Raw genomic sequence first — 22590 nt, forward strand, 5'->3', positions numbered from 1 at the left:
CCTGGTTAAAATCGTTATAAAGTTTTTCATTGGGTGGAATTCAATTGCACATCTTTTCTTAATTCATGGCCAAAATCATTACATTATGGGATGACCTTGGTATGAATAAATGCCAGAACTTAACACATACATAATAAATAATCTTAACTATCACCATGTAATTGAAATACCTTTTTTTGTTAAAACGTTTAAGATTAGTCCTGTGTTTGGAGAAACGTACACTATGAAGTTATTCTAGTGAATAGACTACATTCCTGAGAAGTATTTTTAGCCATCACAGTGGCCAATACTGTATTCATAACATTAGGAATGCTTCAATATATAATTACAGGGTCACAATTTGTCCATTAGTTTGAGTTTTGATTAAGTTTAAAACCTAGGGAGGAACAAAGACATGTGGAGTTAGAAAAGGAATGCAACATGTGGGAATGCATGAAAGTGGGTTTTTATGTGTGCAAGAGAGAAAGATGCAACAAAAAAAAGTAATTCTCAAGCCCATTCCTTTTGTTGAGCTGTAATCAAAAGAGTTTACATGAACCAGCATCTAGCTCACAAGATGGCCTGCTGCTCTTCTCATGATCTATACCTTGGTGGTTATGTAAACAATGCTGCAGTTAATGTCAGCGGTTGTTTTGAGACGTTCTAAAGAAAACCTCAACTGGTTTGAGGGGAAACAACCTAAATAACATCTGTTCTGGCCTTTACGAGAAAACTCAGCCATCCACTTTGTGGTCCGCAAACACGCACGCACGCACGCATTCACACACACGCGCACACACACACACACACACACACACACACACACACACACACACACACACACACACACACACACACACACACACACACACACACACACACACACACACACACACACCTGTATGTCATTAAGAGTGGGACTAACAATGCGTTACTAAATTATTCTTTTAGGTCTAAAAAATGATTTAAAATGTACAACAGTTTATTTTACTTAGGAATAAGAACAAGCATTGCATGCTTAGAATAGAATGGTTAAAGACAGATGCAGCTAAATGCAATAAGGGTATACTCGGCTCTATATTTTTTCAACATGGAAAGGAGCATTCAGTCTGTGAGTAGATCAACCTCATTATGACAAAACTGGTTTGATGTCACAGATTCACTTGAGAAGCTCCAACAGTACACCTGGGGAAAGATGGCGCATGTATTTGCCATGGAAGTGATGCTATTGCAGCTCTACACCAAACATCAAACATGTTTGGTTTGTTGCCTTTTAAAAAGTAGGCCAAATGGCGCAGAGGCAAACAGACATTAAGGTTGTACAACAGGGCGCACAAAAAAAAGAAGCTATATTTAGAGTGGAACTCCATTTTCCTAACCCCCAAGTGTGTACCCTCCTCTACACCCACTCTTTCCTGGGCTACCTCTTCTATTCAAGCAACATAGCTCCGTAAATGGGTTACCCCCATGCAGCCACCCACGCATCAGGTACAGTATGAAAACCTGGGGCATCCTGTTATGACTTCTGGTTTCCTGTTTCCTGTGTGAAAAATACAGCCCCCTTTCTGACACACACATGCAAACACACTCCTGCAATTGCATATCAAACAGAAAAGGCTTGGGATAAGCTTCTAACACCCCATTTCAAATGAATCAGTTTGTATTCATGATCCTGGCTCAATTGTTTGAGAATTCATTTAAAAAACATAAATATCAAACTGATTCAGTGTCATGCCTTTCCTTTTTAGATTATTCCCAAACAGAGTCAATAGCTTAGTGTGTTTTTGAGTAGGCAGTGGCATTGGTGTGGTATTTAGCACTGTGAAACATACAAGGCTGCTGCTTTGTTGTGAGAAAGTTATTATGCTATAAGGTGACAAGAGCAGCTGCTTTTACCCCATTTTTCACCACATTTAATTTGTTTTTATTCCTTGTACACATATTCTCATTTCACATGCCAGAGAGGAAGATGTACAAGTGTCAAGGGACTACTGAAACAGAGCTAACAGCAGTGGGTGCTCATGTGTGAACTGTAGGCCCCGTGTTCGCCAGAAATATGAAAATAACACTCTTTTGTGACAGACAACATGCTGCCACTGCACACCCCCTGCCAAGATACCTGAGCATCTCTCTCAACAGGGGTCAGCCACATCACTCTTAATGAGCAGAAATCTCTCTTCCTTCCTGTGGCGGATCTATCCTGCCATGCTGAATGCTCAGTGATGGTGTACACGGTTAATTGTTTTGGCATAAACTCATAGCCTGTTTTCCCCTCTCTTACGTCAGGGCTTCTGTTAGTGCTTCAAATAATAATCTAGTGCCTTTTTTTGAGATGTGCGATTCTTTTCTTTTTAATGAATCTGGTTCATAGTTTTTTTTAATTTTATATTTGACGTAACTCTCGAATCATCAATGTTCTGCGTTTTGTTCTGTTCAATAGGGTGTTTACATTCTATAGACCACTCACTCACTCCTTCTCTTGTTTTTTGTAAGAAAATGTACAATAGCATTCTGTTCTTTTTCCTCGTTTTTAGCTCATCATCCCCTCCCCCTTCCTTGCAGATTTGAATGCATTAGCAATCAAAGAGCCACTGACAAACGCCCAATCTTAATTACCCTCTCATTTGCATATTTGCATATTAATGACTGCAGACTTTGCTGTTTTTCTGCTGCAGTAGTCCCCCTCCCATCAACATTGCTCAGACTTAGCCACCCCACAAACACTGCAACACTACGTCTTTCTCAGAGCTCTAGGCCTCACATTTTCAGCTGAAATTGACAGACATTGGAGGGAAGACATTTCGTTATCACTCTAGACATGAACCAAACAGATGAATCATTGTGCTTGTTATTTCAATGGAAGACTAATGTATTTCAGCAGGGCTTTGATTCACGATCCTGCGGTCACTTTAGTTAGCATAAGGATGAGTAATGTATGTTCGATACACCACACACAGTACAGCATATTTTTGATATTTCTGTTTGGTAGTATACAGTCATTTTGTTTATAATAGCACCATAAGTCCTCAGTGCTTTGCGCCCGTGTGCTTCCCCCTTCTGGTGAAAAAAGTGTAAAACAGTGAAGCGATAGTCTGGTTTATGAAGACAAGTTACAATACATACTATTTATTGACAGTTCAGACGAATTATAAAGACAAATCTTGTGATGGTTTTTCCATAAAAAACATCTATATCTTTAGACTTAAAGGAGGAAGTACTCAAATAGAAGAACACAAAAGGAGCAAAATGCCCCAATCCTGACACAACACAGGATGCACTTCAATGGCAAATCCATGTCCTGTTGTTAACATTACAGCAACCACAAAGAAATAATCAGTTGTTTCCGCTGAGAATGCTCAGCGAGTGGATATGCAGCTTTGTTTTTGTACTGTCCAGTGATGAATGTTTACTAATCTTAAAGCCAGTTGCTGGCATAAGGAAGCTAATGGTAACACAACAAGCTCATAATGCTGCTTATGTTAACAACTCAGACATACAGGGGATAAAGACAGTGCATTTAAAGTTGTACCTTTTTCTTGGCATCTTAAAATGTGTAGAAATCACTCGCATCATCAAATGCAAAAAAAAAAACAGCCTAGAGTCACTCATCACTTGCCCAAACAGACACACCTAATCTGACCTCTTAAGTAAAATCAACAAATGATTATACAATGTGACATAAAAACACATTCATTAATGTATTTACCTGCCATGATTGTGAGAACTAGGATTGGAAACCCTCGTGCTGTAGAATCTGTATCTTTTCTGCCTTACATTTCAGTAGAGCTCCTTTGATAGATGGAGGTCCACCTGAGAAAGGGTGTGGCAAACAATGTGTGTGTGTATAGGTGTAAGGGTATAGGGAGCAGCTTCTCCATGTTTATAGATGTACATATTGTGTGTGTGTGTGTGTGTGTGTGTGTGTGTGTGTGTGTGTGTGTGTGTGTGTGTGTGTGTGTGTGTGTGTGTGTGTGTGTGTGTGTTTGTGTGTTTGTGTGTTCATTCTGCAGTGCGTGTGGGAGTGCTAGGTTGGTTTAGCCCCATGGTTTTACAAAGCCAGCCCGCAAAGTCTACCTCTTCCACTTCAGACCGCTTGATAAACATATGATTCTGCAACAAAAAGATAAAAGGTTTTGTATTAAAACCACAATCATATAACAGAACAGATTCTTCTGCTGCGGACTATGAATTAAAGTGTGAATGAATATTATGCTTGCCTTAACAACATGTAACAAAGCTAACTACAGTTTGTAATTTAGACCTGTCAGATATTACACATGTTCAAAGAGATAAGCAGGAACTTAAAGTCAGACTTAGGCTTTAATGACTGAGGACACTCACCATCAGCATTTTCAAGTCAGCCCTTTCTGCTGGATTTTTGATCAGACTGAAAATGAAAGAGCAGAGAGTGATCTTTTAGAAAGATCTTTCCATCCAAGAAAACAAATTATAAAATCTGTGTGTAAAAAGAAAAACTGAACAAGGCTTTCAAGCTTAAATACTTACCACTTTGTCACAAAGTCCTGGAAATCAGAGGTGAAGACGCCATGTGGTAGTTTGGGAGGGGGCTGAAATACAGAAGAAAGTCGTAAGAACATCTTTCATGTTACCATCCCGATTTTGCAGGGATGACAGTAAACCCTTTTTTTGGTTGTTCACGGAGCTAGATTCTTACCTCATTTACTATGTAGTCTAGTAGTTCAAAGATGGCCATTGCAGGACCATGACCTGTAAAAGAAGCCAAGGTAGACTGTGTTTTAAAGTCAACATATTAAGCAAGACTTTAATTTAATTGAAGACACAAATTTCACCTAATCCAGTTTATTTCTTTCAAATGTAGGTTTTTCTATGCATCTTGACCTTTTGTCCCCATCATGATGATGTTTTAGGACAATGAAAAAGAAGATTTTGTAAAAGTCCTTCTAGGGTATGAGTGGTATAACCAAATGTGCCATTTTACTTCAGGTTTCCTTATTTCCCATGCTGTAGGAATGCAAAGTTACATTTGTAATTAAAAACTTCCATTTAACACAATTCTCCAATTTTGTGTGCTGCTCACCGCTGACAGGTCTACCCGGTGGTCTAGGTCTGGGTGAAGTGCTGAGGGTCTCTATTCCACCAGCACCCGAGATGGGACGTCCAAACAAGGCCTCCAGTTCTTTAGCATCTGGAGGAGGTATGGGGAAGCGTCCGATTGACATCTCTACAAGGGACAGCCCCATACTCCACACATCTGACTGCACAGAATAGTGGGTTCCCTGCAATCTCTCGGGCTACACAGAAAACATAAATAAAAACAGAAGAATTTATTGAATATAAATCAACAAATAAAATAAACTATGGCTCACTGTGCAAGCATAAACTAATCTGAAACTAATTGATGGAAGATATTGGTTAATAATTTTAATGGATTTAACTGGTCCACATGGTTCAATGAAGAATGGAAACGTTTTAAGTGAGTAACTGATAAAAAATAAATTCTAATTAAATAAAAAACTTACAGACAAATGCAACACAGTAATGTGGAGGTACTAAAGGACAAACATACCGACATGTAGGATCTTGTTCCAACGAAGGAATTGGCCATAGAGTCAATGAGCTGCCCGCTGACACCAAAGTCACACAACTTGATTTCCCCACGCGAGTTCACCAGTATGTTTGAAGGTTTCACATCTGGGCGTCAAAGGATACAGTATGTTTAAAAACTTTACTGACTACATAATTACAATACAAAGTGAAAAGGAGCCATCTTTACCAACCATTGTACCCTCTAAAGCTGTAGTTTTAACAAAAGGATCCCAGATGTTATGCCTTAGAGACAAAAAGAAATAATAGGTGTTTCACAACATCAACAAACCAGTACCTCTATGCATGATTTGATGTTTTTCTCTCAGGTACACAAGGCCTCTCAAAACCTGTTTAAAAAAGAGGAGAAATTATACAAGTCAATAATTGCTTATAACCTTAATGTAAAAACAACAGTTGTAAAATGAGCATTATAATTCATGCAGGCCCATCGTGAGTATATTAGGCCACAACCTTTTTTGAGTTCAATACAGGGAAATGGTATTGCCAAATCTTTACCGGTGGACACATTTCAACAATTGCACTGTGTAAACCGTCTTACTGCCAAATCCTATTTTCATTGATGACAATAATGTAATTGCACGTCATATTACAAGATAGAAGAAAAACCATCCACTTACAGCAATACTGACTTTTCCCAGAATTTCTTCGGGGATCCTCTTTGCTTCTTTCAGCACCTGGTCAAGAGATCCACCATCCTACACAATGAAACAAAGAAATCAACAGGTTGGAACATATATTGCTAAAAGCACATCCTGTCTCTAATGGAATTCAAGTTATTTATTTATATGTTACATATTTTCTTAAGCATTGGACTGACATATAGGTGGAAATAAGGAATCTAGTGTTTTTTTCTAAATTCAATCTCTCACCATGTGCTCCATGCAGATGCTGATCTCTCCATCGCTGTAAAACGATCCATAGAAGCCCACAATGTAGGGAGAGTTACACTCATGCAGCACCTGAAGCTCTCGGATGATCTGGTTTCTAATCGCCGGTTTAATTTCAAGATGTATGAGCTGAACAGAAAATAGGATAGTTGTATATAGAAAGTGTTATTTAGTATGACCACCAGTACAGTATTTACCGTGTCATATTACCAGGTTTAGTACAGTAGTTTGAACAGCAACATAACTAACTGTTTTATTAAATTCATATCATTTAATAGTGTAATTTGCAGCTCACCTTTCTGGCCATGATTATTCCTGAAGATTTGTGGCACTCCTTATTGACGACTCCTCCATTGCCTGCACCCAGCTCACAGACACGTTGGAAGTCTTCATCTCTCAGCTCGCCCACCTTGGCCTTTTGGGTGAGGAAGGCTTCTAACCTCTTCTTCTGTTGATCATCTAGGTCCAACTCCTCCAATATTCTTTTCAGTGCCACTAAATTGGCCCTGAGCAAAACAATACACAGCAAAAAAAACATTTTTCAGATTAGCAAAATGACTGAGATATTTTGTCATACATTATGAAAGGATATTAATGTGATCAGGAGAATGACTTACTCAGGTGGAACATCAGTGTTAGTGGAGGTGGATAACCCACCGCCAGCAGGAGCAATGGTTAAGGGCAATGGTCTCTTTTTAGGAGCCATTCTCACTTGTTGATTAGTCTTAAACGGCTATAATCTTGTAGACGCTACTATCGATAAACGGTACGTTTCGAGTCAGTATACGTTGGGACGGTTAACCTAGTCAATATGATCTTAACTTAAGTAATAGCTTCAACATTTTAGACGTGAGAACCCTTACTCAATCTCTGCTTAAATGATCCCTCTCTTTCACACTGAGTTAACGTTAGCTCTAAGATAGTAGTTGTTTTAAAGTATGTATCGGATTTTAAACTGGTTAGCACGATAACTAGCGTAGTACCTGCGCTGAAATGTGTGAATTTTAAATGATTCTACGATGAACTAGCTAAAACATAAGGTTTTAAAGCCAAGACCATCAGTTGCAGCAAATCACGTTAGCTAGCTTGCTAACTTCCTCTGATAGCTAGTTAGTTAGCTTGACATTTAGCGCAACTTTGTTTTACAAACGTTGTGCTAGCACCGTGTCCCCATCAGTTGTTAAACCACCAGACTTAATCTGGCTGTAGTACTGGTTACTTTATCCTTGCCCCTTTTCCCGTTAGCAGCTGTGTGGTCGCTGCAGAAGGACAGACACTGTGGTATCAGCAGCAGAGATGGGGGTGCGTCGCAGTACAGGAGCCCAGCAGCATCCGCATCAACGGTGGAGTAGGTCTCGCGATACCTTAGACATTTACAATCGCAGTACAACAGCTCAGTAGCATCCCCACCAACCGTGGAGTAAATCTCGCGATAATTTAGACGTTGACAATCAGCTGTAATTGTATCTCTGTTTAACCATACACTGTATATGTAACAACAGGTGACGGGTTTATGTGATGACCCAACTATCTCCACATATATGTTATTAAAACGCACACAATTCCAATTTGGATTATGTTTTCCCCAAGCATTTAGGCCCCTAGCGCCCCCCCTATTGCTCCCAGTAAAGGTGCGGTAAATAGGGCGTATTTTCGACATAGGACCCCTCTAAACGGGAGGTATAAGGCCAGATGTAGGCCCAATGTATGGTTTTGCACATTTTCTAACAGTTATGGAATTCATCATATCACCGAAACCTATTGAACTGCAGTAAACCGTTGGTTTTTAAATAAGGTAATTTGGCGGTGAATAACGTGTACAATAAACAGGCGAGAAGCCTGAAATTCTGAACACCTGAGAAAGTTAAGTTAAGTGGCTGTTGTATTTTTAATCGTTCCAGATAAGCAGGTGAAATAATAATTAAAATGTCATGTTGAGTACATGTGTTGGCCTACATGGAAACATTGTGCAATTAAACTGTATAAATAAAAACCGAAAATGTATTTTTACAGTACATGCAAAAGGAAAATGGTTCAAATGGACAAGTGTATAATGTGAAGAAACAATTAGTCATCTTGTTTTGCACCCATGTAGTGTACAAGTTAAACATCAGAAAACTATATTTGTTTCGAAGGTAATTTAATGTCATCACTCCACTCTTGATTTGTGCTTTTCTGCTAGCAGAGTGCGCTCTTGCTCATGGTGTTACAGCCATCAGATCCGACAGGGCTGTAGCAGTTTCCTTATAGCAGCAGCTTTGAATAAAGAGTGAGAGAAAGAGATGAAACTGTTGGAATGAACATTACAACAGACTAAAATATATAGATCTTATTCACTTTTCTCCAAAACATTTTGCTCCAATGTGCATGCATTTTTATGCAAGCACTATTTGTTCAAAATCATCAACATTTCTGACAGAATGCAGCTCCAGACCTGCTCTCAACAATAAAATCATGCAAGGGCCTGAGTCACAATATTTTTGATGTATCAGTCACATAAAATTGCTGTCAGGTATCTTTATTTAGGGTTCATCACTATTCATATCATCACACACAGTGACACAGCTACTCACCCTCTGATGTGTTTGGCCTGGCTGATGAGGTCAGGAAGTTTGGTATTTCTAGTGTCTGGCAGCAACATGTTAACAGCAGCAGCCATGATGCTGATTGTGCCAAAAACAATGTATGTGAGGATCTTACTGTACACGCCTGCAAAAAGAATAAAAACACATGTCATCCATATATCACACTGTCATGGTTTATTTAAGAACACAAAGCCAGTTTTAAAGTTATTAGCATTGGCTGTGCACAATGTGTTCGAGACAAAAAGCCTGTTTACACTTTGTGAGTTAACTTTTCGGACCGGTATAATGAATAACATTTGTAATCTCTTCAATAGTGCAGGCCATGGCATGTGGGGTTTGAAAGTCTTGTGTATGTCTGTAAACCTTGTGTAGGTCTTGTATATGAGATATTTGTTTACTCATCATCTGCAGGTCACTGAACGTTTCTAATAGCATTTTCTTTTATATTTCTTCAACTTCTGAAAACTATGTAGTGCACTTTTCAATTGTACACACTGAGCCAGCGGTAGTATGTGGGAAATTATGTAACCCTAATCCCTGACTATTTTTATTTTAGGAATTGCTCTGAAAATATTGTTTCCTAATACAAGGTAAACCATATAGACATGCGTTGCTAATCTGCCAATATAATTCATTTTCACTTAAATGTAAATTTTACACTTCAGATGTCTCCCTTGTTCAGCCAATGGGATCCTTCCATCCACCTAAGAAATCCAGCCCCTTTTCTTTTGATAGTGATGCAAACAAACAAGATGGCGGCATTTCAAAAAGGCGGAACATTTGGGTCTGAGATACTCTACACGCAGTCCTCCAAACAACCCTGCCCCAACAAGCCGGGAAACTGTAAGTAATTCCGACGGAGGAGATAGTTTTCTTTAAAGAGATCTGTAGTTATTATCTCCGGGAAGAGGAGTTACACTGGTGGAAATAACTGAACTAACATACTAAAAACCGAGTACGATTTAATTGAACAATCCAAATGTATTTCGTTTTTTTGCTGAGGGTCATTTTTGTGTAATTCTGTTTTAATTAACTTTAGAGGAGCATTTGAGAGGGCACATACAGTACACTGAGATGGTGAATATCTTTGCAAAGGAAATAAACTGTTGACTGAGTTCATCTTTTCAAAGTTAATAAAAAAATGGTAGTGTTTTAGAATCGATACAGTAGCCTATCACAAGACATCATCTGGCGATACAATGCGGTTTTCTACAGTGGGTAAGGTCATTTTCTTAAGGATTACTTCTGTAGGCTGCACAAATACAACAACAACAACAACACCACCTGAATAAAATAAAAAAACACTTGCCCATGTAGATCACAAAAGGAGAAATGATGGTGCCTATGCGTTCAGGGTGCAACCCCTAAGCCCATGTTTCTGAACACGGTAGGATCAGCTCAGTGAAGAACACAAAGATGATGCATAAAGCAGAAGACACATCAATCTTTCCCACTATGGCTAACACCTGGATCATGACATGCATGTCTGAAAAAACAAACAAGTCATTAGACAAGACGTATACAACTTTACACAGGCATATGCCTTTCCTATTTCCAGAGATGCTCGATTCAGTCAATATTGTACTTGTTGTGTTACCAGGAGCATGATGCCACATAACATCAGTGCAGAGCAGATACATGTGGGTCGTGGCACACGATTAACCAGCACTCAAGTGGCTCCATACACCACAATGTCAATAACTGAAATGAAGCAGGTGATGTAGCCTAGACATTTCCATTTAGGTTACTAGCATTGAGAGAGAGCCCAAAGAAGACCATGGAGGTAGCAATCCTGCAGAAATACAAGGACGAAAAGGTCTGAATGAAGGTGAAATGTTACATGTTACAGGCACTATGTTACATTAATGCAGTGCTTTCACTTTAACTATGCTTTATTGTGTATTGTGCCCCAGCTCAGGCTGACGACAAGTTCATTTTACAGTTTTCAAGTTGTTTTTGTTTTATAATTAAAGGGACAATTTGTTATCCCACTGAAAATAAAAACAGTTTGGAGAATGACTTGTAAGCTGTTGTTATTGTCAAATTGATTGACATTTTTGGACAAACACCAAGGAACAACTAAATATTATTATTAATTTTTCCAAAACGGTTATAAATAATACCCTGATAAAAAACTGACTTATATCTTGAATGCTTTTTATAGCAATAAGAAAAAGTTTTGAATGCAACATTTGATAAGATTGAGATAATTTTGGTTTCAAATGAATATTGTGTGAAAGATATTGCAAAATGACACAAGAGGAAAAAATGTATTAGCAAACACTCATAAAATGTATGAACGTAGAAAATAAGTATCGTTACCATATGAAAACACTCAAACTTCAAATATATAAAAAGAAGCTGAACAGTGACATTTCATTCAGTGCAATGTAAAGCTCGTCAATGTTTTGGCCATATTTATGCTGGAGCACAATAGCTTCCACAGCATGAATAGTAAAAATGGAATAAGTACAATCAGCTCCAAGCACTCGTCAGCCCTGAATATGACCTCAGGAGCCTCGACATGGTTCCTCTTGGCAGCAGCACGTATGATACGCTCAGCCTCCTCAACTCAACCTTTCTGCAAAAGCCAACAGGGAGACTCAGGAATCACCCTGCACAGACAGAATTAAGTAAGTTGATCTATAGCAGTTTTTAAACAATAGAAGACTTTAATAGAAATGTATAGCAAATTCAATTAGATCTTTCATTTGGAAAAGCATGGACTATTTGATGAAATCAGAACATTGCACAGAACATATATAAGGTTAACAGTTTTAGGTGTGAGATCAGTGGTTTAAAGGCTCACACTGTTTGACTTATTTTCAATGGAGGAACTCTTGTCATCTTTCTTTTTCTCTTAAGTACATATGGTTTTCTGAATGTTTATCATGTTCTTTGCTGTTTATATCCGACAGATCATACTAATTGTATGTCTGTGAGTATGGACTGTTTTTTAGATATAACATGCAAACTAAATAAAGTGTGCTTAGTTATGAATCAATAATCCTCAGATGATTCTTTGTAAATAATTGTCAAATTAATCAATAATAGTAATAATCATTAGCTGAAGCTGTAATTACAATAAAATATTCTGTGTATAAAAATGCAATTATCTGAACAATTAGCAAACTACAATATTTTTTTGTTGTAGTTCAAATTGTCTTGTTTTTTACATGGATTAGTGTGTGTACTGCTACTGCTTTTTATTGTAATTTCTACAAAACAGGGCGTACCGGTCTGAGAAGTGACCACTGATGAATGATCCAACCAGGCCCCCTACAAGAATAAGGAGGTGGTAAAAGGAAGAGAGAAAAGCATTCGATTTCATCAAGACACAGTGGTGAGAAATCGAGAAATCTGACATTGAAGTCAATTCTAATGTATAAACTAATGTTAACAAAAGTATTAACAAAGAGAACTTTCAACTGACCTCATACTGTCAGAAATAGGCCTGTATTTCAAGATTACTTTTCTCTATTGATAATCAAATTCCTGTTTAATCTACATTTCAGAAAATAGTGAAAAATATCCATCCCCTGTCCTGAAATTCTACGGTGTACTCATAAAAACACATGACATACTGATGGTATAAAGCAGTACTGTGATCTACACAGTATAGTATCTACATTTTGTCCACATTGACCAAGCACAATACTAAATACTCTTGCATAAAATAGGATAATGTAACATCCATAATACAAATGTGAAAAGATCCATTCCGCATAATGAGTACTTTTTACTTTTGATACTTGAAGTACAGCTGATAATATTATGGACCCATCCATCCTCACATTGCTCCGTGTCATTGGGCCCCCCTGTCTTCGTGGGGCTCCTGTTCAGTGTGTATTTGGAGCAACTGTCGGCTCCGATCAAGATGCTTTGGTCGCGGAAGGAAACCTCCACATCTGTAGCGTTGCGCGTATAGTTTGTCGATACTTTGCAGTGGTGCTCTGGTGTATCCGAAACGAAAACCACAATCATTCTCGTGTACCCACACATTATTGTGCTTAAACTAAGTAGAACGATCATTCGAATTTGAAAGCAACCACAGTCGCCCAGAGAAAAGCAGTCATTTCTTCGAAGTCTTCAGTTTTTCTACTCGACATGATCGCAAATAGCCTGCTTGCACACCAGGAGGTCGTGGAGGTCGTGGAAGTTACAGTAAACTGCGGATAACATCGAATTGGAATATCTGCAATGTATAAGGTATGATATAAATGTAGTGGACTAAACATACAATATTTAACTCTGAATTGAGTAGAACATTGTACTTAAGTACAGTCCTTGAGTAAATGTACTCAGTTAACACCACTGGATAAAAGTACTTTAAGTACTGCCTATATGCAGGGTGGTTAAGGCCTTCGACTCATGTCCCAAACAGATGATGAAAAATAATTGCCAGGTCTCCTGGGGCTATAGGAGAAGTTTGTTTGCAGGTCAGAACAGGCAGAGGACAAAACACTTCAAGTCGTAATATAAAAAAAACCCAGAACAAACTGATAGAACAGAAACAGCCCTAAGGTTACACCACTAGATGGTGCAACAAAGCACGAAATAGCCAGAGTGTGCTGGTATAGTGCCTTTAGAGGTTTTCTCAGGAATAATGTATTTCAATAATAATAACAATAATAAGACAATTAAACATTTGAGATTATGTGCATGTGTGTATCGTAATTTTATTTATACATATTCAGCAGTTATCTTTTTCATTTGAAACCTATTTAATGTGTAACTCCCTTAAAATTGTATAGAAGATAGTGAATTACAGGAGTAAATATGGTTACCTAAAACCACTGATCAAAATATACATAAAAAAACCAAAACAATGCACAAATACTAGACCTTTTTGATTATGTTTTTTAGATTTTCATTTCTTAACTTTAACTCAAACCTTAGAACCAAAAGAATTTTCTTAATGTAATTTAAAAATGTAATTGGGAATTTTAGTTTACTCAAATATGAAGAAAAGGCAGAAATATATATATATATATATATATATATATAACAATGTTATAAAACAATCTTGATTTGAGAAATAGCCGTACCAAGAAAAGGATTAAATGTAGGGTGAACTGTCCCTTCAACTATCCAAAGAACATCCCATCACTGCTCAGTCCGTCCATAGTGACCCCCTCTCTTCCTGAACACCACACCTTGCCATTCTTCGGACATCACTGTTACCATAGAAACGCCTCCCTGGCCATCACATGGCGATGCCCTCTGACCCCTGGAGAGGAGACCTTTGGCCTGCGGGTCATCAAACAGGGTCAGGGGGTCAGCTCCTGCTAGAGGACAGTAAGAGCACTTCACTGATTGGCTATCATTTGCCCTTTCCATACCCTCATCTATGTAATTGGCATATTGACCAAGCGGCCCTCTGCACATTGTTAGCAGCACCTTATCCACTTTGCACAAAATGTGGGGTGGAGGGTGAAGATAGTTATGTACCTGGAGATGTTTTGTATAATGTGTTTTTATTTTTTGTTGCTTCCACCTCTAATGGTTTCTGAGTCATAGAGAAAATAAATCACTTTTGAGATTCTGTTGAAAACTTTGTGGATCTGACGTATGTTTGCTGGGCAGCCACAGAAAGTAAGCAGTAAGGTAAGTTTATTTGTTGCACTTTTCAACACAAGGCAATTCATATTGCTTTACAAAAATGAAAGCATTAAGAAATAGAACAGTGGAATCATTTTATACAATGGATTTAAAACCATTTAAACAGTCATTAAAAAGCGAAAAGAATAACATAAACATACGACAAGTTAATAAAATACATAAATAAAAGTGTCAGTGAGACATGAATATTATTTGATTTAATCAAATGCAGCGGCAAAAAGAAAAGTCTTCAGTCCAGGTTTAGAAGTAGAGAGGCAGCAGACCTGCAGGTTTCTGGGAGTTTGTTCCAGATATATGGAGCATAGTCACTGAATGCTGTGTTCTCCATATTTAGTAGTAGGATGGATGTTGAAGGAAACCCCTCCCGGGCCTCTTCTTCTCCTTCATGATGATCTATGCCTCCCAGGCCCATCACTTGTCAATATCTTTACATTAATTTGAAAGACTGCATGGTAGCAGAGATACTGTGGCTGGGGGAGGGGCTCTCTGAGCAGGTAGAGGAAAGCATGGAGGGAGAGTAGTGGAGACAAGGACATAAGAAGGAGAGAGCCGGGCCGGAGGAGGATAACAAGAGGGAAATGGAAGCTGAATGAGTTGAGCGTGGGTGAGAAAGAGAGGAGGCTGTGATTTACCCATTAACCATTCTCCTGTGGCTTCCCTCAAATATCAAAAGCCCTCTCCATTTGTCCAAATGAGCCCTGAAGTCAGCAGGATCTGTAATGATAATGGTTGTTTGAGAGCTGAGACCCGATGCTAGGAGAATCCATCATTCTCCGAAATCAAATCACCAAACTTCTGCAAAGAGAAAGCGAAGCACAGCAGTGATTCATGAGAGGAAAGAGCCTTGTTTTAATTTCCATGGAGACATATCAGGCACCTGTGCTGATTTCTGATTCAACTTTGGGGGGCTTAAACCCCACCTACTGTAGTTAAAGACTTCCGGTAAATGGGAGCTGACAATAAAAATGATGGCTTGTTCAATAACCATCCATTTCTCTATTACTCTGACATCCGTCCTTTGGGCCCTCTGGTATTATCAAGGACCAAAGTGACCCCTCACCTCTCACCCCACAACTCTGACCCCACCCTGTGTTCACTGGGGAGCGACAAACATTGTAACATCATGACCTCCTCCCTGGTGACACACATACAAAGACACCTGCTCAGAAATAAAAGCACACTGTGTCACGTTTCAGTGTCGACTCATTTCATTAGCTAACTGTGTTGGAGTTTAAATAATTTTCTCTCAGTATTCATTTTTCAGTCTCTAATAACTGCTGCTGTGAGGAGACCGGAGGGACTGTGGTTGATGGCCATGTTTATCATCTTCACAAAATCTTATATATATCATCCTGCTGTTTAATTTACGAACAGATTCACTCACTTGCATTTGTCCCTTAGCAACCCAACAATTGGTGATTGGCAGCTTTGCTTCTTTTCTGCTTTTGTTTGCATTCACAGTTCTCACCTGTTTCTAAAAGACTTATTGCAGAACATTTAAAAAGGCTTCAGGGAGAGAATTGAGTGAGACTTGCTTCGGTGAATATTTCTGCCTGGAGGAATTCTTTAAAGTAATGGTCTGCTAAGTAACTTCACTGCATTGAGCTCAATAGTTCCTCCACACTACTTACAGGAATGATTTTTCTTTTTGCATGCAGCAATAGTTAAAAGAAATAATCTGAACCATACTTATTTTAAAGTGAGTACGTTTGGAAAATGCACAGGCCTGTATTTGTGTGTGCGTGCAGCAGGAAGGCTTTCCAGATTTTCCAGCTCTCCTGCAGTCTAATGGGTTATTTGTCATCTGCAGAGTAAAGGATTTTTAAAAGTCAGGTCAGGACCGACTCCCTCCCTATCCTTTCTCTCACCCTCTCACCCTCCCTCTCTTTCCCACTACCCCCCTGACACTAGCAATGGGAGATCGATGGGTTATTGATCAACTCTCTCTATCGCCAACCCACCAGACTAATCACCTTAACACCAGCCCAACTCTCTCTCATCCTTTCTCTCTCCCTTGCTTATTTCCTGTTGCTCTCTGTTCACGTCCCCCGCTCTGTTGCTCTGTGTCACACTCGGAGCAAATGCTGCTTTTTTTACGCTTTTAAAGCTCAAAGACAGCTTGATGAGTTTCCTCCTCTGAAGTAAACACACACAATGTTTAAACTCTCCCAATTTTAAATGCTCCTTCTTGTATCTCCATTTCCAGTTGCCAATAATCTGCAAACGTAATCTATTTGGCGGTGCATTAGATAAAACAACAACATTTCACATTGTGGCATATGATCTTCATCCATCTCTCATTTCTCTGTCCTCCTCTCCTTCGCTCCCTGCCTCCATCTCTCTCCGTCTGTCTTTGTTTGAGGGCTAAATCGATGTATATCAAACCAGCATATTTCTCTGCCTCCTGCTGTAGGCGGGCTTAGGTAAACAGAAATGGAGAAGCTGGCTTTACTGTAAATTAATTATGTACATTTCCAGTTGGCTTTTTAAGGTTATTTTTTGTGGCAATTTAACATTTGAAGCTTGGTTGGGAAACATTGAAGCTTGTGGTAAAGAAATCTCATATATTCATAGAGGTTAGAAAGCAAAGCCAATGGAAGTCTGTTTTATAGATTTGGATTTGCTATTTGCACTATCAACTCAAACCTTCCCAGGCATAAATCAGAGTTGCTTTGGTTCACTCAATTTTACCTTTACTTTTTTTTTTACCCCTAAATCAGTCATTTGTCTCATAGGGCATTACAATCTGTACTACAAACAACCCTCTATTTAGATGAGGAGAACATTTACATCGAAAGGAATAACCTTTTTCTGTCAAAATTTTAAAAAAGAAAGATTTTAAAGTTCTCAAATTTTAATCTTGAATTTTCCCAGGTCAAATCAACAAATTACCAACACGTTTGCGCTGAGAGTCTGTTCAAAAACAAACTCCAGAAAGGTCATAAATGTGTTTGTTGGTCTTTGGAGCTTTTTTCCATCAGACAGGCAAACGATGTCCAATGCGTCCCTTTTGGGTATAAGATCTTTCAGTGGTGGAGCTGACAAAAAATCTGTTTCTTTGCCTCTGTACGGTGTAGATAAGAGTTTCCCCCTTATATTAGCCTCAAACTGCACTGTGTGATGCGATGACAAGCAGATAATCCCTGGAGAAGAAGCCAGGTGACCTTTGACCTTTGGATATAAAATGGTTGTAGATGATGTTTCTCTCAATATTAAGCAGTTAAAATGATAAGTGTGGGAAAATATTGTGAGATTTGTCATGCGATCCATTTAGATCATATATAGGCTAATCATTTCAAATAATTATCAATTTTGTTTACCATCTTTTAGTCACAAATCTTTGGCTTTTTTGAAGCCAATGCAGTAGCACTTATATTTATAATTGATAATAATTTGGCTTATTAAAAATTGATGTACCTGCAGGACTCTTGCTGTGTTGAATTTGTATCTTCATGGTTACTTATTGTAAGTTGCTTTGGATAAAAGGGCTGGCTAAAATTTGATTTAATATACGTTAGAATCATAATGCCAACTGCAGAAACAGTATGACTGTATAAACACATACACACACACACACACACCTCGCAGGAGAATTGATTGACTATTCCGTCTCAATACATCTCTCCTTCTGTTACTTAGCAACCGGTGCCTGAGAGGATATGGATGCTGCAGAAGTTGTACTCCTGTGCATTTTCACTTGATAAAGAGATATGATTCATGAAAATGTCACCATCACTGTCTGGTAAAAATGTTGGTATAATATTTAAAAAATGTAAATATGGTCTGTGGATCTTAGTTCCTCTTCTTGATTTATGAAATACTCCCAGCTGTAGGATTGCAATCAATGACAAGGATATCCTATTTTGGTATTTAAGTATTGTGCCAATTGAGCGAGGGGATTAAGTTGATGAATAGTTTTAATCTATAAAATGTTTTCGGTGGTTGACCCCACAATAGCAAATCAAACTGCTTTTGTGTTGTTGAAAAAATGAAAACCTGTAATGTAACCATTTTAAAATAAATAGTTATTATAAAAGCATACATTTCTTATGTACATTTTTATTCTTTTCACATTCGACACTTTTTAAACTGTATATATCTTTTATATACTCAATGAAATGTTTGAATTCCCATTTTATCTCAGACCTATTTGTTTAATAACGCTGAAAAAAAAATGATAATAGACCAAGTAGGTTCTCACTTTGTGGGCACACACTACTTTTCCTCCAAAAATGAATTACATTTAACTCCTACTGTGGGTCTCCGGGTCTCTCGCTCATGGATCGGGGAAATACTCAGACTACAGCAATGTAAATGTCTACAATTCTGCTTCATAATTCTGTAATCTTATTATTTACAAATCTACCTTTTTAGATGATGCACTCATTGCTGTACAAGCCTAGGGTAAGTTAACTCTTATTGAAACAAATGCTGTCTCATATGCTGTAATGAGTCAAATAACTGAATTTCACCTGCATGCATTTTATCTGCAGATTATTTCCCATGTACATGAAAATGTCACGTTGTCTGACAGAAATATATCCAATATTTATCATATATTTTAAAATAAAAAAATTAAAATGTAACAGTCATCACTCTGCTTTCCCACAAAAGATGATGCAGAACTACAGAAAAAAAGGTAAGATATGTTAATACATTTGTTTTACTAACTATTGTTCAGATACTATTTAAAGTTATTTTTCATCAGTGTGCAGATTATATCTGTGGAAGGTCCAGTACTTTCTTCTTTTCAGCCTACATGTTTATATAGGTTACTTTTAAAAATCAATATCCCTTTTTAGATGTATCTTTGTCACCTTACAGCAAACTCGATATGTTTTGTTAGTCTTTTTGCAAAACATGTAATCAATGCCATATGTTATGTTAACAGAAGAAGAGTCGTTTTGTAACTTATTGTATTTGCACATAAATAAGCTGCAGTGTGCTACCATGCATGCAGGTCCCTCCAGCATATTTTGACAACCAAGAATGTTTTTAAAAATTGTTTTCCAAAACAAATTTGTCTCTCTATAAAATGAGCAGGTGGTAAATGTTGCTGTCAGGGTAAAAAAAAACAATAATTACGTTGGTTGATGCGGCCAGGGAAAGGAAAGTTTGGGGGTCTCTGCTGGAGCTGTTACCTCCGCGACCTTGACGGAAAAGCGGGAGAAGATGGATGGATGGATGGATGGAATTACGTTCAAATCACAAACTTGGTGAATATTATAAGGAAAATGCACATAAAAAAAGTTCTTGTCACTCAACTAATATGTTTGTTCTTTTTTTCGATAAATAAATATGAGGAATATTTTGTTTTCTTTGTCTTCATCGAAATTACCTCTCGCGTGCACGAAGGTATTGCAGGCCCACACGGACATCATTATTAACCGTATTGAAAGGAGGAAGGAAGCAGAAGTTTTTAATGGCCGTTTGCTCAATAAGATAATAAAACAACAAAGCTGACATTTATTTTTTTCCCAACATATTCCTGGTACCAGTCATTCACGTGCTATGGGTCAACGCCTCATCGCTAAAACGATCTCCCACAAATGCCTCTGTGTTTAGGAAACAACGCCGAGCGAGATTGAAGTGATCGATGATCAATTTACCGAATGAGGCGATCCATTTCTGAACTTTAGGGGAAACAGCTTAACCACACAGGGCTTTATGATATACAACAATAACAGTTAGCGTGGATGGACGTTTCCGGATTCATTTAAACAATATATGCTTGGTTGGTATTATTTGTGAACACGTACTCTTCTAGGCCACATTGTCAAAAAATCTGGCAATTAAAATTCGAAAATGTCCATTGAGAAGCTTCGGCTAATTTTGTATCTTAGTTGCAGGAAATGAGGCCTGTAGTAGCACCAAAGTGTGTGTGCGTGTGAGTCCAAGTGTGAGTGCGTTTACTCTTTTGTTTAATTCTTTGAAAAATATGATCCTTAATCCTTAACCTTTTTAATAATATATATTTCAAATTTAGACCAAACTTAACTTTTTTAAGAACACATTTTAAATAGTTAAGCCACAAATATTTTAATACACTTTTTCAGGCTACAAATTCGTTCTTAAGCATTGATCTGAACACTAATATTGTCTTTCTGTGATATGACTGCAATCTTTGTATACATTTTTCAAATTCAATTTCTTTTTCCTGTGCAGCAAACTAAATTACTAAGAACAATAAAACATGAAATGCTTAAAAAGCCATACTATTTACTCAACAAATAAGCACAACTGACACTCAAATTTCCTTTCTAAACTGTTTCACGGTTTAGTAAGAAAATGACACACACACACACACACACACACACACACACACACACACACACACACACACACACACACACACACACACACACACACACACACACACACACACACACACACACACACACTCAGATAAAACGGACAGCAGCAACATATCCGCAAGAAGGATCCACGCATCAATCCGCGGCACCGAGCCGGTTACTGCTCCTCCAGCTCACCGAGAGTTCATTCATTTCTGTTAGTGAGCAGAGATAAGACACCGAACACACTGAAGATTTGACACTCTGCGAAATAGATACATTACTTGTGTATTTAACACGCACCTTGAAATGAAAAATATATAAATGTTCTGGTTTTATTATTATCATTATTAATTTTATTATTGTTATTAAAAATAAAAGTGATTTAGGCCGACATTTTAGTTACGTTCCACTACCATATTTTAAAGAAGCCTATTTATTAACATAACATCACAAGTGGGCCTCTCAAGTCAAAAGGATATTGGCTTTTTATTTGCTTCTTTATTTAGGCCTGTGTTAAAATATCCCCTCTACTGTTATAAATCATAATTCTAAAACTGAGCTTTTGGTCTTTTTAAGCTAAAGTTTACTTTCCTTTGGGTTCTGGCTAGTTTTAGTGTGTCATAAGACAAATATGATAAACATAATATTATTTAGTATGGAAATAATATTACAGCAAATAATTGTTGTAAGCAGATGACACTGAAGTTGGTCTCTGAAGTTGGTGAACTTCGCACAAACCAAAGGGCTGTCCTGTCATTGGTCTGCAGCGCTGGGATCCTAACTCACTTTGTGACCTCCTTCAACCACCCCCCCCCCCCCCCCCTCCCTACCGGCCTGCGCCACGTCATTAATCTCTGTCAATCAATACTTCGATCAGGTTTATCACTAAGCGCATAAATGCAAAACCATACAGTCCGTGGGAAAACAAAGTTTATCTGTAAAGAACTCCTGTATCCGGAAACTGATACTGACTGTATTTTATACATATTTCACATCTTGACACCTGTCTTACTGTCAATTTGCAAAAATGATATATATAATCCAATATCAAAATGTTTCTGTATATTTCGGTTGTCTATAGTGAAATTGTATATTGTAGAATTTTCTGATTTATCAGTATTTTTCTGTAGTGTGTTATTAATATACTTTAGTGATATGTCTTTTCTATTGTGATTTAGCATATCATTGTTGTAAATGTTAACTTTTAGTTTTTTTAAATGTGTTGCTTATTCTATCTGTTTAACATTTTTAACTCGTGTAATGCTTGGCAACAATGCTGCTTTGACAAAAATAATTTCCCGATTTGGATTTGTGAACAGTTACATGCACCGTACACACCCCCACGCACAAGTCAGATGCACTATTTCTATACTTACACATTTTACACATTTAATTACAGCGCTATCATGTGAAAGTGTATGATAACCTGTGTGAGTCATTGGGTTTTCACTGGATGCTTTTTAATACCAGTTAGGAATACTATTAAGGAAACTCGTACCGCCCCATATTTTAAATACACAGAGGCGCGCACCCTGACGCACGGCTCAGCCTCTCATAGTGGCCGCGCTGTTGGACCAGAGATGAGATACAACCCGAGAGAGCCCACATGAAGGCATAGAGCACCACGGAGAG

The 22590-nt window shown here is 38.0% G+C and overlaps 1 protein-coding gene and 2 long non-coding RNA genes across 3 annotated transcripts; 1 reads left to right on the forward strand and 2 right to left on the reverse strand.

Annotated features, from left to right (window-relative positions):
• Positions 1–3075: 3075 nt before the first annotated feature.
• map2k2b (mitogen-activated protein kinase kinase 2b) lies at positions 3076–7800 on the reverse strand. Its single transcript, XM_063886193.1, has 11 exons — positions 7073–7800; positions 6751–6961; positions 6438–6584; positions 6186–6263; positions 5843–5894; positions 5528–5652; positions 5039–5252; positions 4655–4707; positions 4486–4547; positions 4321–4366; positions 3076–4089 (listed from the first exon to the last, which is right to left on the reverse strand). Exons 1-11 carry the CDS (start codon positions 7159–7161, stop codon positions 3979–3981), a joined length of 1188 nt encoding a protein of 395 aa, XP_063742263.1. The 5' UTR covers positions 7162–7800; the 3' UTR covers positions 3076–3978.
• A 781-nt stretch (positions 7801–8581) lies between these two features.
• On the reverse strand, positions 8582–10619 carry LOC134866199 (uncharacterized). Its single transcript, XR_010166026.1, has 3 exons — positions 10350–10619; positions 9029–9164; positions 8582–8711 (listed from the first exon to the last, which is right to left on the reverse strand). It is a non-coding gene; the product is annotated as an uncharacterized LOC134866199 (long non-coding RNA).
• LOC134866198 (uncharacterized) lies at positions 9747–11059 on the forward strand. Its single transcript, XR_010166025.1, has 2 exons — positions 9747–9883; positions 10358–11059. It is a non-coding gene; the product is annotated as an uncharacterized LOC134866198 (long non-coding RNA).
• Positions 11060–22590: the final 11531 nt, after the last annotated feature.

The sequence above is a fragment of the Eleginops maclovinus genome, chromosome 6 (assembly GCF_036324505.1).
Source record: "Eleginops maclovinus isolate JMC-PN-2008 ecotype Puerto Natales chromosome 6, JC_Emac_rtc_rv5, whole genome shotgun sequence".
NCBI lineage: Eukaryota > Metazoa > Chordata > Actinopteri > Perciformes > Eleginopidae > Eleginops > Eleginops maclovinus.